This window comes from Carassius gibelio, chromosome A25, assembly GCF_023724105.1.
Source record: "Carassius gibelio isolate Cgi1373 ecotype wild population from Czech Republic chromosome A25, carGib1.2-hapl.c, whole genome shotgun sequence".
NCBI classification, from domain to species: Eukaryota; Metazoa; Chordata; class Actinopteri; order Cypriniformes; family Cyprinidae; genus Carassius; species Carassius gibelio.
The window spans coordinates 9843455-9859307 of NC_068395.1; the positions used below are offsets into that span (position 1 = coordinate 9843455).

The window sequence follows — 15853 nt, forward strand, 5'->3', positions numbered from 1 at the left end:
AGTGTATTTATCTAAGAAAGTTCTGGTAATACAAGGTAACTACATTGGGTATAGTTAGGTTTAGGGGTAAGTTCAGGGTTAGTACCTAGTTATTACATAGTTATTGTAATTACTATAAGTACATAGTATGTACACGAGGAACAGGACTGTAAAATAAAGTGCTACCGAAATTCTCCTAGCTCATCCAAAAACAAACTAAAGCATATTCAGTTATAAGTGACTGGAACTTCAAATGGGACTGCCTTCTATGGTCAGATGAAACTAAACAATTAGCTTTTTAGCTTTTTTTTGGTGAACACAGGGATAACAAGTACCCCATGTGTACAATGAAATATACTGCTGTATTTTTTTTATGTTGTGGGCCTATATTTTTGCTGGAGGTCCTGGACGTCTTGTTCAGACAAATGGCATCTTTGATTCTATCAAATACCAACAGATAAAAAATCAGTAAGTGACTAACTTTGTAAGAAATCTTATAATGGGACATGTTTAGATCAGACAGAAAATGAAAGGTGGTAAACAACAATTTTTACATAAATATAGTCTGAAATATTGAATTACATTACTAAGAAAATGCATTGATTTTATCTTTTTTTCATCAAACACTGACGCGTTGCTTAGTAAATTTGACAAGGATGATTGTCATTTATCTTGCTTGATAACTGCATTGCATTTACGACAATAGAGTTGATGTTTTGAAGATGGTTCATAGTCTCAGTCAACAGTGTGATCTGTGCACAGTCCAAGACATCTTGGATTTTGTTGGGGCCAGTAAAGTTTTTGAGCGCCTCCCTTGATCTTTCTAAAGGAGACACATAGATGTACAGAAACATCGTTTTTGAACAACAAAATATATGTTGCATTTTATGTCAGGGACCATGTGACTACATGTAATCAGGAGACATCTAAGTCATCCAAGTCAGTCATCCAGTCAAATTGCGACATCATATCATCTGTAACTCCTGTAATATTAAATAATCAAAATAATACTTATAAATAATAATATTGACTTCCCAAGTCAATAATAATATCAATATAATCATTGTCAATATAAAAAATCATGAAAAATCATTATCAATAATGTGTGCAAGCAAAATGTTTGCAATTTATTAAAACATGAGTTAGAGAAGCATTATGATTTTGGTATATACACTACTCATCAAAGGTTTGGAATAATTCAATTGTTTATGTTTTTAAATCAAATCAAAATGAAACTTTAATGACAAAAATAAACACAAAACAGTGCACCAGCCCCTCACGGACGACTGGTGCACACAAAATAAAAAGCAAACATAAAATATTGCCCAGGCCTGGTCCTCTCTCGTCCTTCACGGTCGTCGCTCCAGTTTTATATCCTTCCATCTCCTACATTGGGCTCGAGACGGGTGGTGGGGCGCAGGTGTAGCTCATCTCCAATCACTACACCTGGCCTCACTCCTTGTTCCCACATCTCTCGGCCCCGCCCCACTCACCACAATCCATATTTTTTATTTTAAATTCTGTTTTGCATTTATTTCTTATGTTTAATACTTATCTTAAAATGATTCTACAAAAGCAGTGTAAAAACGCTAGAGCTTCAAAACAAATATTTTATCAGTACGTTTACTGGTAATGGTAATGCCTGTGTCTGGGAATCTATCTAGCCTATTGCCAAAGGGTTTCTTGAAATATTATGCACTTTCCCGCTCACAATTTCACTTGGTGTTCTCTGAAGGATTACAATTTTTAAAATAATGTCTACTTGTTTTACCACAGTCTTCAAGGAATCATGGTTTAGCAGAACTTAAACGCCAGGAGCAAAATTAACTGCATTTGTAACCAAATGTTTTTATTAAAAAGGTCTTATAAAAACAAAAATAGATTTTTTTACAAACCAGTGGAATCCAAATGATTTTACCACAATATACATAATGACAAAATAATGACAAACACGTTTCTTGAAAATGTAAAATATAAAACTTGTACACAAAATACTGGATGACTTGGTTAATAGCAGCTGTTGAATTGGATGACCAATGTGCAAACGATGCATTTATACTATAATGCAAATAATCAAGTATAATTAAACAGTAAACAATGTATTTGTACACTTGGATATGCATCTGTTGAGTTTTATCATTCACAGGAAGTAAACATATGACCCATTCGCTTTAATGTTAATAAAAATTTCACTGGAATTCAAGTTCTGCTTGATGGCGATGTTCTTCTTTTTTGATATTTCTTCTTGAATTCTTGGAAGAGGCTACATGAACCAGAGTCATCGGTGGACTGGATGGATTGAGTTTGCTTTTTCTTCAAGGGACTTAAACTCCAAACACCTGTAGATAAGTACAAAGCCATTTAGATGAGTGTTAAACTACCTGCCAAACAAAGTTATGTGATGGGTAGATAACAGGATTCAATTCAGACTCCCTTCTTAAGCTTTAAAAAGTCACTGTTTTTTTTAACCTGCATTATCATTATTTTCATTTATCAGTATTCAAAAATGGTACACTGCAAGTTTGCTTTAGCCTATGCATAGCATATGGTTACAGTTCAAATTAATATTGTGTCCAATACCTTGGGTTGGCACATGACTAGTTTTCATCCTTTTAGCTTTTTCTTCTGGGCCTGACATCCCTGATAAAAAAGAAAAAAAAAAAAGTATTAGGTACGGCATAAAAAATATAATAATAATAATAATAATAATAATAATAAATTATATATATATATATATATATATATATATATGTGTACATATACATATACATATATATATACATATACATATATATATATATAAATTGAAATATTAAATATTCTCAACAGTTACCATTTTGCGTACTCTGCGACGTGTCTCCTTGAGCGCAACTAAGTTCAGCTCCATCTTCAAAGTTAAAAGATTCTGGCAATACTCTGAATTCCAAAGCAGGACCCTCATCCAATGGCATCAAAACAGGGTTCCCCAACTCATATTTACTTTTCGTCCCATTCTCGGGTGAATTAAATAATTTGGATGGCACAGTTTTCCCTCTGATGATATATTTATTTATAGACATTTGTTGTGTTGCATTATTACATATTCTCTTTCGTGTATTTCCTTCAGCCAAATGGGCGTCACTTTTCACAACAGCACTTGGACTGAGAAGTTCACTGTCTGAAAGTCCATTTTTGCAGAGTGCAAAAGTGGGACGCAAGGGGAAGATTTTATGCTGAACCATTTTTTGCAAGACTGCCCTTCGTATTCTTTCTCGACCATCCATGGCATCTTCATCTTGTGTTTCCACACATTTGCCCTTTTTTGATTCATCCATCTCTTTAACCCCCTGGTGAGAGCTTATGGTTACTTGAATAGTTTTGGGGGGTTCTTCACAACTTCTCTTTTCTTTGGATCTTTTAGTTCGCTTTAGTTTGTTTCTTTTTTCAGAAGACGACCCATACAGTGCAAGATATACTGTATTAGTTTTGCTCTTCAAATTTGGAGCCGGGATGTCTTGCTCAATCTCATTCATAAGATTCAGGTTTGCTGCACATTCTGTGGGTGATTCATTTCTTTTCTGATCTGAAGTTTCAGTCTCTACCTTACAGACTTCTTCGGAACTTGAAATGTCCTTTGCAATCTTTGCTTTGTCCATAGAAGGATTGTGCAGCAATGGGTATTCGTCCTCAGAATCATCTGTGATTTCAGAATCATCTGTTCTTTCAAGAGCAGCTTTATCCATTTCCACTCGTTCACATTCACGTGGACTGTCTTTTTTAGTCTGCACCTCTAAACTTGTGCTATGGGTTTTAATCTCCTTTTCTCTCAATTCAGCTTTTATCTGGCACATGCACACTGAGCCATTTCCAGAGTCTAAAGTTTGAAACCATTTAGCAACACAACAGTAAGACTCCAAGTTTTCACCACCAGAACTTTGAGATTTCCACTCTTTTGGCTTCACATCTTTTAGGAGCAGTCCTTTTTCAGATTTGAGTTCCAGGACTTGAACTTTCACCTTGTCTTCAGTGGAAATGTGAACTGCAATATCTTTCCGCAAGTCTTTATCTTCCATCTCACTGCCAAACCATAGCTCAGCCATTTCATGTGGGAGAACACTGATCTTAGTAGAGTTTAAATGGTCAATCTTCTCAGTCTCCTCTTCATTCATGTCCACATGACGTTCTTGACTAGGTTTTGGATCAGTCTCGTATCTCACACTCTCATCTGTGAGCATGCAGTCAATTTCAGGCATTTCTTCACTGGACTTTATTTGTATTTGAGATTGTTCTGTGATCACAGGATAAAGTTTCGGTGGAGTTTCAGAGATACTTTTGCTCGTTGATCCATCAGTCAACCCTGGACTACCAGCTCCATAAGTTTCTTTCAACCTCCCCATGTTTATCTGTTCTTTTGTTGATACTATGTCTTGTGGTGAATTCAACAAGCAGGTCTTGTGTATTGTCGCTGGTGGTGCAGAAATGTCTTTATTTTCCATTATTTGACCAGCAAAGCATTGCTTAGCCACTTCATGAGGGAGAACATTAATCTTCATACAAGCTGAAGTGTCCAACTTGACAATATCTTCTCCATTCATTTGCACAGGAGGTTCTTGACTGGGTTTTGTATCAGTCTCGTATCTCACACTCTCATCTGTGAGCATGCAGTCAATTTCAGGCATTTCTTCACTGGACTTTATTTGTATTTGAGATGGTCCTGCGAAAACAGGATAAAGTTTTGGTGGACTGGCATAGTCAATATCGCTGGTTAATCCATTTGGTTTTGAAGCAATGTCTTTATTTTCAGCAAAGTACTGTTTAGCCACTTCATGAGTGAGAACAACAATCTTAACAGAAGATGAAACGTCCATCTCAACAGTATTCTCTTCATTTGTTTGTACAGAAAGTTCTTGACAAGGTTTTGGATCAGTCTCATATCTCACTGCCTTATCAAAGTCACTGTTAGGCATAATTTCACTGGATTCATATTGCGTTTGAGTTAATGGCTCAAACGTTACAGGACTAGGTGTCAGTGGATTTGAGCAGTCACTCTGGCTGGAAGATTCATCAGTCATCATGGGACTTTTGGCTCCAACACGATTACAAAAACTGTTGTCCAGTTTTGATGTTCTAGATAACGGTTTCTGCTTTCTTTTTAAACCACCACGTTTTTCAATGAAGTTTTGATACTTTAATGAAAGATCCCACTTTTTCAATTTCGTCACCAGATCGGTCATGCCCTTCAGCGGAATAACAGTATTTGGTTGACAACTGCGTTCTTGTTCATTAAGTTTCGGAGAGAAATTATCAATCAATGGTGGAGAGGGAGCATTCGAGGGAACAGGAGATTTTTCACAACTCTTATCATACCTACTTTTCTCTGAGGACATGTGTTCTTCTTCATTTACTTTGTCCGTTATTTCCGTTGCACCCTGACTACGTTCGGTTAAAGATGGCTTATAAGGAGCTGATAGCAATGTCCTTAGAAATGTAGATGCTGGATATTTGTTTTTCTCCTTTAGCCTCTCCCTGCTTGCTTGTTCTTCTATTGATATTGTGTCAAGTCCTTGGGGTGTGTTTAACAAAGACTCCCTGTGCTTTTCTAGTAATGCAGCAATGACTTTTTGTTCTATCAACTTTGTGGCTGAAGCATACTTATTTTCGGTCTCCTCTTCATTCATGTGCACACCAAGTTCTTGACTCTGTTTTGACAAGGTCTCAGCACAACCATTGTTATGAATTTTTTCACTGAATGGAACTTGCATTTGAGAAGATAATGCCATCACCTCTTCTTCCGTAACCACATGTATGGGCTTTGGCGAGTTTGTACGGTTACTTTGGCCAGTTGATTTGGGCGACACAGCACTTTTGGCTCCAACATTGTTATTAAATTGGTCTTCCAATCTGGACATTCCAGTCGATACACTTTGTTTATCCAAATCCTTCACAAGAGTAATCATGGCCTCCAGAGAATTTGTAATAATTGGTTGACTGTTGGTCAATTCTGTAACCTGACAGTTATGCTTTGGTGAGCTGCTGATGTCAGGCACAGATATAGATTGCCCATTAAACGAAATGGGCATGTTTTCATGTAGACTCTCATTGTTTGATGATGGTTTGTCTGCTGATACTTTGTTCTCCACCTCTGAAGGTACCTGTTTGCACCTAATCAATATTGGCTTTTCAGTGGCTTCTTGCAATTTGCTTGGTGTTTCACATTCCAAGTTTTGAGCTTCGTGAACAGAGACGTTTTGAAAAGACTTATAAAACCAAGAGTAACCACATTCCTTGTCGATGTCATCAACGTTTTCATTAAGATTCAACCAAGACGACTTGTACATCATCTTCGGTGGCTCTTCGTTGTGTTTTAAAACATGAAAATCCTCGTTGACTTTGCTACGTGCATCATTTACAATTTGCCTCAGTATCACAGATTCTTTCATTGAAGAGTAAACAGAAACTTCTTTCATTATGCTTTGATATATGCCACTTTGCACAGCTTCATTAAACTTGAAATAATCCTCGTTCCAGTAAATCTTTAAGATGTCCTTCCAAGGATCAGTTTTGTGGATTTTCATCTGATCCCCATTTTCCATTTGCTGAATCACTGCAATTAAGGCCTGCAATCGATCTAATGGCCATTCAATAAAATGAACAATGTCCGGTTCAACACTTTTCTTGTCTGTGATGGTGCAGTTTTTATTTGTCTTTTCAGCTAGTTCACTTTGCATTAGAGTTTGAACAGACTCCTTTTGTTCTGCAACCACATTTTTCAGCTTCAGCAATTTTGCGCAGCAACTTTGGCCAGTTGATTCATCAGCCAAAACTGGACTTTTGGCTCCAACTACATTGCAAAGTCCATCATTCAGCCTTGGCTCGGCCGACTTAGGTCTTTGATGCTGGCTTCTTGGATTGTTTGGTTCTCTAGTTTGGTTTTTCAGATTAGCGTTGGCCACCAGATGATGTGGAATATTTGGATGATGGTGTACAGTCGCTTGTACAGGCATTACATTCATTTTCATATTAGCAGATTTGTCAGAAACATTAACAGGTGCTGTTCCTATAGGAGACAATGGCGTGACAACAGCAACAGCTCTCTGAGTAGCATTATTCGGTTGCAGGTTCTGCACACATGTAGAAAACGTTTTTGCGTTAGCATTTGACATCTCAGCAATCAACAACTGGTAAGGGTACCCACCAAACAAACTACTCTGACCATAACATGTGTTTTCTGTTAAGGGACAATATTTAAGATCAGATGGCAAGCTCTGCCTTGTTTCCGAGGAGTCTTTTGGCAAATTAGTAGGCGCATTCGCATGTTGCTGCCTGCTATACAAGTTGCTAGTGTTCACATTTTTTGTAGCTTCGTTTAAACTTGTAGTGTTCACTGCTTTAAACTGTTGTGAATTATGTGGGCCAACTGCTGAGGAGGTAGTTTGCTGCTGCATGTTGGGAGCACCTTGTAAATTTATGTTGCTAACAGGTAGGATTATCTGGCAATTAGAGGGCATGTTCCACAGAATCATTTGGGAGTCCTGTTTTCCTGTTGGCAATGCATGTTTTAAATTAAGCATATTTTGTTGAGCAAGCTTTTTGTCATTGGTAGCTTGAACGCTACTAGTCAAAATCTGGTCACTGGTTGCCGGTTGGATTGTGCAGGTGAAGTAACTTCCAGTGTCACTTTGTCCAGGATATGAGGGACTTACAGTGTGAGGTGGTAACCATAGCTGGTAAAAGTTTTGGCCTGTCCCATCTCCAGATGTAGCTCCTTTTCCATGCAAATTTTGCAGTTGTCCAGAATGTTGTGAATTGGCTTGCATTCTACTGAATGCTCAATTGTAACTCCAGACAGAAATGTAGGAGTGGAATAATCACATGCCTGGAAAAAAAGACAAGCAAAGAGTCAAGGTAACAAAATACTTTCAAAGTTAAAATACAAGGGGTGCTCCAATCACGATCGGCCGATCGTTATGGGCAGTAAAGCCGGTTCTCAAATCAGCGGTAAATTCCATCAGGTGCGTGATTTCACATAGAGCAGCGGTTACTAAACAGAGCCGTTGTTGACTGAGAAGATGCTCAAATAAACACTGAAAATGAACGTGGATTTGTGAAGCTTCGCAGTTAACAAAGGCTCTGTGTAGTCACAGCTGCTCTTTGTGAAATCACGCACCTGAGGGAATTTACAGCTGACTAGAGAACCAGCTTTACTGACGAGATGCACACAACGATCATTAGAGTTAGAGTAATTCTTTGGAAGTTTATTATATCTATTACTTATTGTATCAGCAAACCCCAGTGGTTTTTCATTACAACCGAGGCCTGGGAGAAAGAATGAGCAGACACAATCCTCTTTCACAAAGAAATTCCAGAAAATTAGGGTTGCAAAATTCTGGGAATTTTGGAAACTTTCCATGGGAATTAATGGAAATAAACTGGAAATTTGCTAAACTGCTGGAACTGGGGGTTTAAATGTAGTTGAGAAAAAATCTTGCAACATAATCTTGGGTTAAAACAACCTTATTTAATCCAATTTCAGTTTAATTTCTACCCTACACATTGCTCAATCACATGCACACTGCTTATTGCAGGGCTATTGAGGCCACACCCCCTCATGAACAGTGCTTTCCTCCGTAACATGAACAGATCATTTCTTGAATCCTGCATACGAAATGTCCATCTTGGTAAGTATTAATGTAAATTACATGAATATTAAAAAAAAGTTTACAATTTCCTTGTGCTGTATGTAATATACTGTGCTAATTAATTAGACTATACCATTATAAAAACAAATACACTGACTGAACAAACCATAGACTGGAACAAACATTTAAGTGAGATAATAAAACAGAAGTCCAAAAATGACCCTCCCCCACACACACACTCCCCTCTAGTCAACTAAGAGAGGGATTCCCCTGCAGTTTCTTCAAGCGGCAACCTTCCGCTCCCTCTCTTGAAACCAACACGGAACATCTAGAAGTCCACCTGACATTAAAAGCCTGAGAGCTGTCTGACAAAAGCACAGCTCAAAACTGTGCAAAAAAGGCAGCCAATACAGTGCAGTGATTACCTGGAGGCATCTTGTAGTTTAAAGAGGTCCAACATAAATACAGCCCAACACAAACAGTGCAAAAGGTTGGGGGCCCGTGTTACTAATTATATAGCATTGCAATGGAGGAAGGTTAGCATATCGACATGCTCTGAAGTTAGGCTGGCTATTTTTTTAGTCACAATGTTGCCAGCAACTGAGAAAAGCCTTTCAGATGGGGTTGATGTTGCAGGCTTAGACAAGTAACTCTTTGCCAGCATTGCCAAGATGGGAAACCTCACTTCATTTGCCTTATAACATTTCAGCAGATTTTCTTCCTTTGGAATAGCCTGCTCACTAAAGTACATGTGTATTTAATTTCTCACAACTTCACTGTGACTTTCTTCATCTTGGATGTGACCAGTGTCATCCTCACCATTACTGTGGTCATCCGAATCTGAACCGAGCAAAGTGTCCAACAGAGACACTTGCCTCTTCTCTGAAAATTTCATGTCTGCATTGGCTGACTGAACCTGTTCCTCACACTGATGTTGATGTGTTTGCTCCTCGTATCTTTTTTTTTCTTCAAGAACAAGAGATTGAACCTTGAGGTGAACTTTTAAACTGTCCTCTGCTGGCAGGAATTTTAGTTTGCGGAATCTGGGGTCCAGGGCTGCAGCAATAAGACATATATTTTCTCCATCATCTCTGAATTTAGTTTCCCGCTCCCATCTTAATGTCATCTCCTGTGCAGCAACACTTTGGAAAGCCTTGGCTGCTACGGTCTCGAAAATTGTGCTCTGTATGGATTTCTGGAGGCCCTTTACAAGGGGAGTTAGAGCGGAACCAGTCACATAGGACTCTCCACTCAAGAAAACAGCAGCACACTCGAAGGCCTCAGGAGTTGTTCCACTTCCTCAAGTAAGCTCCACTGAACATGTTTTAAATCCATGAAGCACTTCCCCCATGGTGTGACATCAGGATCGGAAAGTGTTGCAGTCAAAGGCCACCTCTGTTCAAGCAGGCGGCTGATCATTAGCCGCGTTTCCACTGTCGAGCTTAAACCGGGTGTGCTAGTGCGTGCCAGGGCCAGTCGCGTTTCCACCGTCACTTCCAGGGCTTTATATTTGTGTATGTGAACATATAGATAAATAGGCTACTATTGCATTTTTGTTTACATTTGGCACCCACTAGTGAAAAAAATATATCTGGTCTATATATAATTTTTGGTTATATCCTTCAGTTATTTTCACACTTAATTGTGCCCATTAAAATATATGTTACAAGATTTTGTTACTTTCTTTGTTATTTTTTTTGCTCCGTTCATCATCTGTAATTTAATAGAATTAGAGCTGATCCATTGCAACGACTTAGTACTGTAATGACAAGCTTTTGCCGTAATAATGAAGGGAACCACATGTTATAAGTCTCCTGCGATATTTTTCAAAAACTGTAGTCACTTTTTTTTTTTTTTATCTGAAACGTGCTGCAATTTAGATTCCAAAGCCACTCATAGAATGCAGAAACACTCAAGCTAGCAAAACACACACAACACATGCATGTATTTGTACTGGTTCAGAATGAGAGGGACAGTAGTAATGTACACACAGTCGGCTAGATTCACTTTAGCCAGAAAGTCATCTATGCCTTAGGTTGAAAATAAATTATTTTTTATAGTGAATGCCCCTATAAATTGTCTCTTTTTACGATTTAGTTTTAATCCAAATGCGTGTGCTAAGTGAGGGAACATCAAAGATCATGACAATAGAAGTGCACGAGTGAGCGTCCCCTCTCTCTCCCTACCGTTAAGTAACCTATGCATTGTTTTACTTGTTTTTGACATGTCCAAATGAATTGCAAACTTTCCAGTGATAAAATGTATTTCACTAGACAAGTTTGCACATCTCCGATGCCGCACACTCAATCCACTCAGTGTGCTTTATCAGCTCGTGCACGTCAGCTATACAGACATTAATACTGAGTGTTTAACATTATATTCATTGCATAGATATCCTACGTAGACAACCTTTATGTCTAATAAGTTAGTTTTGCTTTCTGTTGTTCTGTTGTCTGTATTTCTTTGTCTGAATATGGCACTTATCACGTGCTGTGTGGTATTGGCATTTGGTAACGAGGCATTTTAACGAGTACAAGTGTTACAGGAAAACCAGATAAAACTGCCTGTCTGAGTGACATTTCTAGCTGGATGAATGACCATCACCTTCAGCTTAACCTTACAAAGACTGAACTACTGGTGATTCCAGCTAACCCATTGATTCATCACAACTTCTCTATACAGCTGGGCTCGTCAACCATAACTCCTTCGAGGACAGCCAGAAACCTAGGAGTTGTGATGGATCATCAATTAAGCTTCACTGACCACATTGCTACAACGACCCGGTCCTGCAGGTTTGCCTTATACAACATTAGGAAGATTAGACCCTTCCTGTCAGAGCAAGCAACCCAACTTCTTGTCCAAGCTCTTGTTCTCTCCAGACTGGACTATTGTAATGCTCTCCTGGCCGGCCTTCCTGCATGTACTGTCAAGCCTCTGCAAATGATCCAGAATGCAGCAGCGAGGGTTGTCTTCAATGAGCCAAAAAAAGCTCATGTTACTCCTCTCCTCATCAGGTTACACTGGCTACCAGTAGCTGCTCGCATCAAATTCAAGGTACTGATGCTTGCCTACAAGACAACCACTAGCACGGCACCAACTTACCTAAACTCACTGGTTAAATCCTATGTGCCCTCCAGAAGCTTGCGCTCTGCAAGTGAACAACGCCTTGTGGTGCCATCCCAAAGAAATTCAAAATCACTCTCACGGACCTTTTCCTGGACTGTGCCCAGCTGGTGGAATGACCTCCCAATCTCAATTCATACAGCGGAGTCTTTACTCATTTTCAAGAAACATCTAAAGACTCATCTTTTTCGCCTGCACTTAACCTACTAACACCAGTACTTTTCCTTTTCTTGTCTTTTTCATTTAATTAGAAAAAAAAAAAAAAACATATATACAATATTTTATACACCTGGCTATGCGTTCTATACTAGACTAAATGAGACTTGTCATGGCACTTGTATTCTGTTGTTGTTCTCTTGTTGACCTGACTGCTTCTATTGTTCTCATTTGTAAGTCGCTTTGGATAAAAGCGTCTGCTAAATGATTAAATGTAAATGTAAATGTAAAACCTTATCCACGCCCAAAAAGTGGTCTTCTCTTAACTTGCAATTCCCTGGAGACACTCATCACCTTGGAAACCTCACGACTCCCCTTGTGGGAACAGAGATGGGGAGATTACTTATGAATTGTAATCAGTTACTGATTACAGATTAAATGAAAAAATAGTAATCAGTAATATAATTTCTTAGATTACACATTTTTGGTAACGTAATCTGATTACTTTTGGATTACATTTGTGCTAACCCTTATTTGATAACACATATATTCAGTTAGCAAGTAAACGTTTTTATGAATGGTTCATTGAATCATTGGCTAGAACGAAAGACTCTTGCTCTCAGATGCGCGATTGTTCTGCTTTGGCTTTGCTTAGAATTATTTTTTGATTGAAATGGAACAAAAATGACCCTTAATGTGTCTAAAATGTAAGTCAGTTAATATTACTTGTTTATTTAACTGAAGATGTATAAAATAAATTTCACATTTGCAATTGAGCTGAAAGTCAGAAAAACATCACTCCTGGTCGTGTGATGTTGCACATATTATACGGAATATTTATATTTTTTTTCAACCGCAGTGTTTCTTTGTGTGTGCTGTTCTTATAGTTTTTATTTCTCTGCGAGTCAGACAGACTGCAAGAGCCTCAACTGACGCGACCTTGATACTGTCAATACATTATCTGTTATTAGTCACCGTTTACACTGAAAGTAATAAAATCAGAATCATTCTCTTAAAAATTTCGGTGGTGCCCTAGTTATTGTTTGTTATTAAAAGTTTGATTAGGTTACTTGTCCGTTCAGGCAAGTACAAATCTCTTTCACTTGCCCCTTCACAAAATCCACTTGTCCTGGACAAGCGTTAAATGTCGAGCCCTGGCTTATATATAGAGACCATTTCCAGGTCAAATATTCCATCTGAAAACACTTGAAGTGCATAAGGTAACGTTAGTAACAATGAAGATAAATAAACATTACTAAAAATATATATATTAAAGGACATGAAATTCCCAGCAAAAACTTTGATATACTTTCCATACGAAAGGTGTATTTCTCAATCCACTTTTACTTTAAAGCTGCAGTAGGGAACTTTTGACGCTCTAGCGGAAGAACATCGTAGCCGGAACTACTTCTCTCTGTTTATGTCTATGAAGAATCACAAAGGTACTGGGTTACTCCGCCGCGGTACCCCCGAAGCAATCTAAAATAGTCCGAATATAAACACTTATTATAGGTGCACCCTAGTGATTCAGGACAAGCTAAAAACACGATTTGGAAAATGGATTCATGGTGTACTCGCTTATTATGTTCATTCAAGTTACGGACCGCAGCTCTGATTGGTTGTTTCTTACCGGGAGCAGATGGCTTTCTGCAAATGGCAATAGGACCACTGGGAGGAGCCAGAGGAGCTTGATTTTTTTCACAGATTATCTGTCTCATATTCTACTGTCAGCATATAATGACAGGTTTAATAAATATGTAAAAAATATTTTTTTTACAAAAGTTCCCTACAGCACCTTTAATACAAACATGTATTAGGGCTGGGCAATATATCTAATGATATGATCATGCTAAATCGCCATCACCTGCTTTCAAATGAAGCGGCATTTAATAGACAGAGCTGTATTTCCCTGACAAGCTACACAATATCGCGTTCATTATCGAAGGCGATTCATCTTATTTTAGGACTTATTTCTTTGTTCCAACTTCCGAGGGGCCTAGTCTATGTTAGTTATGAATAAATTATGTATAAATGGCTCATTCTTTACAAAAGGCAAAAGAGCGGTGTGTGGGCGCACATTTGAATAATCTCATGCTGTAAACGGGTTTGGGCTTTTAAAAAGCTGTCAATCAAAATGCACTTTTGGGGCTCGGGTCCTGTCGGGCCTAACTTTTAAGGCCCGATTACAGCTCTAGTTCAGATGTTTTATGTAGTATCACAAAACTGAAGTCAGACCATTGCTGAATGAAACATTACCCTCTACATGCATAGAGAGCACTATAATCATTAGGTGCGAAATGCAAGTGAGAGGTGCATGCAAGTGTCTGTCCAGAGCTGATTTCAGTTCCTCACCCTAAAGAGCTCAACACAATGTGTGAAAAGTAGATGACAGAAAGTACATACCAAACAGAACAGGGAGTAATGTCTTGAAATTATATTAGCAACTGGAAATGGGTTCGTAAAAAAAACTAAGTAGGCTCCAAATGAGAACACTTTTAACACCAAAACAAGTTCTAGTCAATTCTAGTCATTTCTCTCATCTCTACCTCTGCTGGTTCTCACCATTTCCTCCATCAGTAATCTAAACCTCACAGCTCCCTTCTTTTTTAAACTCCGCATTTAAAAACAAAGGCACCATCTTGTCCAAATGGTCCTGAAATAAATTCCAAAAGATAGGTCCAAAAACTTTTAAACCACACAACCATATGCACAGAGTAAAATTAATTCACCCGGCTCTGCTAAAAGAAGCAAACTGCCTTCATCACTTTTAAAACAAAATTAACCAAAACTGATACTACTTTTCACAATATGTAGGATTGAACGGCTCAAGGGTTTAGCTCTTGAAATTTAAGAAATTGAGATAAAAGTATATTATTGTAAAGCTGATTAATATACGTGCTATAAAATATTCATTGTTCGTTTATATTTATTTTAGAGTGCAGGTGTATTACAATAGCAATAACTACCATATACTATTACTAATATTAATACTATCTAACACAGAAACCAAATTTATGCAACTGATCCTATATCTTGCTATTTCAATTCAGACTTTTTCCCTCAGAATTCCGAGTTTGTTTATTTTTTGACCATCTTGCAAGAAAATCGTCTGAATGTGAATTTGTGGGATAAAAAAGTAGCAATTAGCTTCCACACCTATTGTCCTTGACTAACTTAGATGATTGTCATAAATTAAATATAAATTAAATACATACATGTTACGTAGCTTTATCACTGGACCTATGCACCAAAATTGAAGAATTCAAGAATCGTCACATTTAACGGTCACAACAGCACAATCCCGCGGGCTGCTATAACAGCATTTACAGGAAATAGCGTTTAAATACGTTCCATGAAGAATGTCATCTTTAATCGAATAAGTATTTTAAGAAGCCTTTAAATGTACAGTCTTGGCTTTGTTTGGCTCTCCAAGTTATCGTTTAAGCAAACCAGAAAGAGCGCTCACAAACTCTAACATTAACCTAGAAACCTTTTTCAAGCATAGCCTGCAAAATCATCACGGCCAGATTATAAACGATGGAAACAAATCGTAATTCCACGTAAATACTGAACAACTTACTGATCATGAGTGTAAGAAACCCTCCTCCGTCTGTGATGAATGCGTTTTCTTCAGCGCTTTCTTTAGCTACTTTCACCAAAATCTCAACATGAGGAATCTCCTCATAGGCCTCTGAAAATGCAGGAGGGGCGGGACCGTTATAGCCCATGTTGCCAGGTCTGTTTTTTAGGTCGACGAGGAGCAGTTTTTGATCGTGTGTGTGTGTCTGTGTTATTGAACTAGGAAACCATGTATTATTTAAACAATAAAATCATAATTCTTTCAAATGTATATTTTATACTTCATACTCAGTTTCTCCACAATTGATACAAATGAGCCAGTTTTTCGCTAATTTAAGGTTGATCTGGCAACATGTGAAAAAGCCTGACCTTTTTCAAAACAAAAGTCTGCGTGTGGT

At 38.0% G+C, this 15853-nt stretch overlaps 1 protein-coding gene across 1 annotated transcript; it reads right to left on the minus strand.

Moving 5' to 3' along the window:
• Positions 1-1807: 1807 nt before the first annotated feature.
• Positions 1808-15586, minus strand: LOC127947329 (uncharacterized). The gene is made up of 4 exons (XM_052544371.1): positions 15457-15586; positions 2813-7834; positions 2560-2619; positions 1808-2318 (listed from the first exon to the last, which is right to left on the minus strand). Exons 2-4 carry the CDS (start codon positions 7773-7775, stop codon positions 2179-2181), a joined length of 5163 nt encoding a protein of 1720 aa, XP_052400331.1. The 5' UTR covers positions 7776-7834; positions 15457-15586; the 3' UTR covers positions 1808-2178.
• Positions 15587-15853: the final 267 nt, after the last annotated feature.

Excerpts from the sequence above, each read along its gene's own strand:
- LOC127947329 (XM_052544371.1), bottom strand. The coding sequence starts at position 7,775 with ATGCAAGCCAATTCACAACATTCTGGACAACTGCAAAATTTGCATGGA. Across the intron at positions 2,620-2,812 it reads GTCGCAGAGTACGCAAAATG|GGATGTCAGGCCCAGAAGAA; the intron begins GTAACTGTTGAG and ends CTTTTTTATCAG. Across the intron at positions 2,319-2,559 it reads TAGTCATGTGCCAACCCAAG|GTGTTTGGAGTTTAAGTCCC; the intron begins GTATTGGACACA and ends ACTTATCTACAG.